At 39.4% G+C, this 3,707-nt stretch overlaps 1 protein-coding gene across 1 annotated transcript in view; it reads left to right on the top strand.

Annotated features, from left to right (window-relative positions):
- RGS7 (regulator of G protein signaling 7) overlaps positions 1–3,505 on the top strand; it is a 469,804-nt gene extending 466,299 nt beyond the window's left edge. Inside the window, exon 11 of the mRNA XM_019647554.1 lies at positions 3,266–3,505. Coding sequence (XP_019503099.1) covers positions 3,266–3,505 — 240 coding nt within the window. The remainder of the gene's footprint in view (positions 1–3,265) is intronic.
- Positions 3,506–3,707: the final 202 nt, after the last annotated feature.

The raw sequence follows: 3,707 nt of genomic DNA, 5'->3' as shown, positions 1-3,707 counted from the left end.
CCCTTCTCAAGTTTATGGGATCAATACTTGCTAAGAATTTTTACTGGGACTGTTAAATAACATTTTATATATTAAGGTCACATCATCAATTATTGAGTACAAGAAAATATAAAAATATAGCAGAGGTAAATGATATTTTTAGCATTTTAATGGATGGAGAAGTGGAGTTTCCTCTAATTCTCTAAGTTTTGAAAAAAAAATGCTGACATTATGGGCATTATGATGAAGAAATAAGCAAGTAATGAACCTTACCAGAGTCACCTAAATAAAAAAATGGTTCCTGATCTCATTAAAATTATAGCCTCCTGGTGGATGCAGCAAAGAAAACAGATTAGGGCACAAAGTGATGGGGGTTTAGATTAGAGAAGGACAGAGTGATAGCTAACCCAGAGTTGGGGATCAGGAAAGACACCCTCAGGGAAATGGCTTCTAGGCTTTGATCTGGATGACAAGGAGATAATCAAGCAAAAAAGGGAGAAGAAAGAAGCTTTGGGGCAACGAGAATAGCATATATAAACTTTGTTTCATGAATTAATTGAATCACTGCTGACTTCTTAGTTCAAGCTTTAACTATTTTTTATCTCAATAATTCTATACCACACTAGGTTCCCTACTAAGTAATTACATATAAAATATTACATATTTCATATCTATATGTGTATCTATATGTATCTTCCATATGCCTATTATGTTTCCCTAATATATAGATAGATAGATAGAGATAAAATTTTTGAACACTTACTATATGCCATAATATGCTTTATACCCACTACTTTTATAAGTATGCCTGTGATATTATCACACACACAATCATCACAACAAAAATGAAATGTAAGTGTTCTCACCCCATTGTACAGACAAGCAAAATATGGTTGGGGAAGGTTGATTTTAACATGTTGTCTAAGTCAGATTGCTAATAATTGCATCCTAGGCTTTCTACCAACCAATACGAGGATACTATCCACTGCTCCCCAAATCCGAGCTCCACTGCTTGTGCCTCAGTACGTGGTGTCACAGCCTGAAGGAGACAAAACGGTTCAGTTAGCTGACAGAGCTAACTCCACTCAAATCAGCCTCAATGCATCTTATCTGAGCCACATAGTGCTAAGCACCTGCTATTTTTGGAAGTGCGGCACTTATATGAGCATTTTCCTCAAGTGTTAGCACATTAAAAAGTCCAGAAATACTGCTTATCGATAACTACTTTTTCCGCAGACTCAACCTATGCTCTCCTTGGGTCTCCGTTTTGCTCCTTCCTAGAGTAAATTCTAAGTAACAGTGATCACATGAGTTTTATTTTTGAGCTCCTAAATACATGTCACGCACTTCAAAAGTGCCCTTTCCATAATTGATCCTATGTAATTGCATGGAAACCTGCCGAGAATGGCATTAGCAGCCTATTTTATGGATGAAGACATCGAGGCTCAAAGAAAGGGAGTGTCCTTTCCATTTGAAATCATTATGATGATTACATCAGTAATGCTGTGGATAAAAGGCGATGATACTCGTAGGAGGTATTCGAGGGCGTGGTTATGAGCACATCATCTGCTGCAAGTTATCCGGGGGCAAACCCAGCTATGTCACCCATGCTGAGTGACCTTATCTTTATATCCTCAGTGCTCTCTTCTCCGAACCTGGGGGACATAATAGCACATCCACTAGAGAGCTGTAGGGACTGCATGAGTTCACATAGCTAAGTCACGTAGAATAGCGTCTGCCCCTGCTTATCAGTGTAGGCGTTGTCCTTATTTGCTCTTCGACCCTTTGATATTTTACCCGTATGTCAGAGTCCATCTGAGATGTCACTGCATCTATAGCAGTTTCCTAGAACTCCCTTTTCCAGCCCAGTGCTCACCCAGCAGGGGGGCTCCTTCCCGCCCTGCCTTCCCAGACTGTCCAATTTGTGCTGTTCCTTGAGAGCCTCTCATGTGCTTCTTGGTACTGAGGCCACCTGAACAGTTTACCTGTCTCTCTAGTTCTCTGAGGACAGATCCTTTCTTCCTCTTGATGTGTTTCAAGTGCGCTGGAAAGAGGTTGAATGGGCTTTGGTTATAAAACTATGCTCCCTCCAATTGCCTATTCCTGTTAGATTGTAGTGCTGAGATCTGTATTTTAGGAGGAAATGATCTTGAGCCTTCCCTTCTGAAAACAAAAGTGGGGGTTTCATTTTTAAGGCATTGTCTAAACTGGAGTATCTACTGTTACCTATATCTACAGAAAAACAATACCTAGAAACTGGAGAGTGACTAGAATGAGTAGCATTTGATATTCTAATTCTAGCTCAGCTGCTTCTTTCTGACCTTTCATTAATGCCCAAGTTAAAACTTATTAATGACAGTGATGAAGGTCCTGTTAATGGCCTTGCACTTCTCATAAGACTACAGGCTGGAGTGGCCCCCATCCCTCTCCCTCTCCATCTCATGATCACACCTACCACTTGAACAATGACAGTTCCTGTTCAGGATAACACAGACCTAGTAGCTCCTCTTTCAAGTGTATTTTATATTAACAAATGATGACCTACATATTCATCTGTTCAACTTTATTGCTAGATCTAATGAAAAAGATATAGAGCAAATGGAAAGAAATAAAATCCTTGAATATAATGCAACCCTTTATTTTTAGACATTTCTATTTGCTCTTATCAACCAAAACATATTTTTTCTTATACAATATATATTCTATAAAGTCTATGAAATATATTTCTATATTTAGAAGTAAATCAATATGTATTTATTTTTTCCAGAGCTCCCGAAGTGCTATGAAGCCTCTGCAAATTTAAGCCTTTTAAACAATTGCATGTGAAAGCTTACTGCTTCTGTCATTCCATAGCTCTGCATTAAATAGCCTAAAATTAGTTACTTGTCCTGATTTCTCAAGCTAGGGCCTGTTCTGATCCTTGTCCAGGCCTCTTTTAACTCCAGTAAAGCTTCACTTTAATTCCCTTGCCAGGTAGAGCAGAAAATCCTCTCCGTACTAACCCTCATTGCGCAAATGGACGAAAGATCCAAAGAATACAGTATAATGCACCGTGTTATCCCCCAATCATCTGCTGTTCGTCACCCACCCTGTATACTCTGCCAACTTCCCTTCCTCCCAATAAATGGGTCTTTCTTACTGCTACTTTGCTTCAGTACAGTTAAGGTTGCATAGAATCAGGGCTCTGGCAGATCTGCTTTTAATAGCAAACACTTAAGAGAGATTGTTTTCAATATTTCCTTCTGAAAAATGTTAAACCTTTTAATACAACTAATAAAAAACTCAGGAAAGACCTGATATAGGAAGCCCTCAAGAGAAAGCGACTTCGTTATCATACATCACTGTGAATTGTAAGATCACTAAGAATTTTCAGACTGAGACATTGGAGTTAATGCTGGTGTCACATTTTGAACAGGTTCTGGCTAGCAGTGGAGGACCTGAAGAAAAGACCTATCAGAGAAGTCCCCTCCCGAGTACAGGAAATATGGCAAGAATTTCTGGCTCCAGGAGCCCCCAGTGCCATTAACTTGGATTCTAAGAGCTATGACAAAACCACCCAAAATGTGAAGGAGCCTGGACGATACACATTCGAAGATGCTCAGGTTGGTGCAAGGGTGAGACTCACATTATGTCGCACATGTGCTCCTGAGAACTTGACAGTTGAGATACTTTCATTTTATTTTCATCTTCGTTGGCAGCTCTGTCTAATACTGGGGCTGCCAAAAAAA

This window comes from Hipposideros armiger, unplaced genomic scaffold, assembly GCF_001890085.2.
Source record: "Hipposideros armiger isolate ML-2016 unplaced genomic scaffold, ASM189008v1 scaffold_113, whole genome shotgun sequence".
Classification (NCBI taxonomy): Eukaryota; Metazoa; Chordata; class Mammalia; order Chiroptera; family Hipposideridae; genus Hipposideros; species Hipposideros armiger.
The sequence above is the reverse complement of the archived record's forward strand: the minus strand, read 5'-3'. Positions and strand labels throughout refer to the sequence as shown.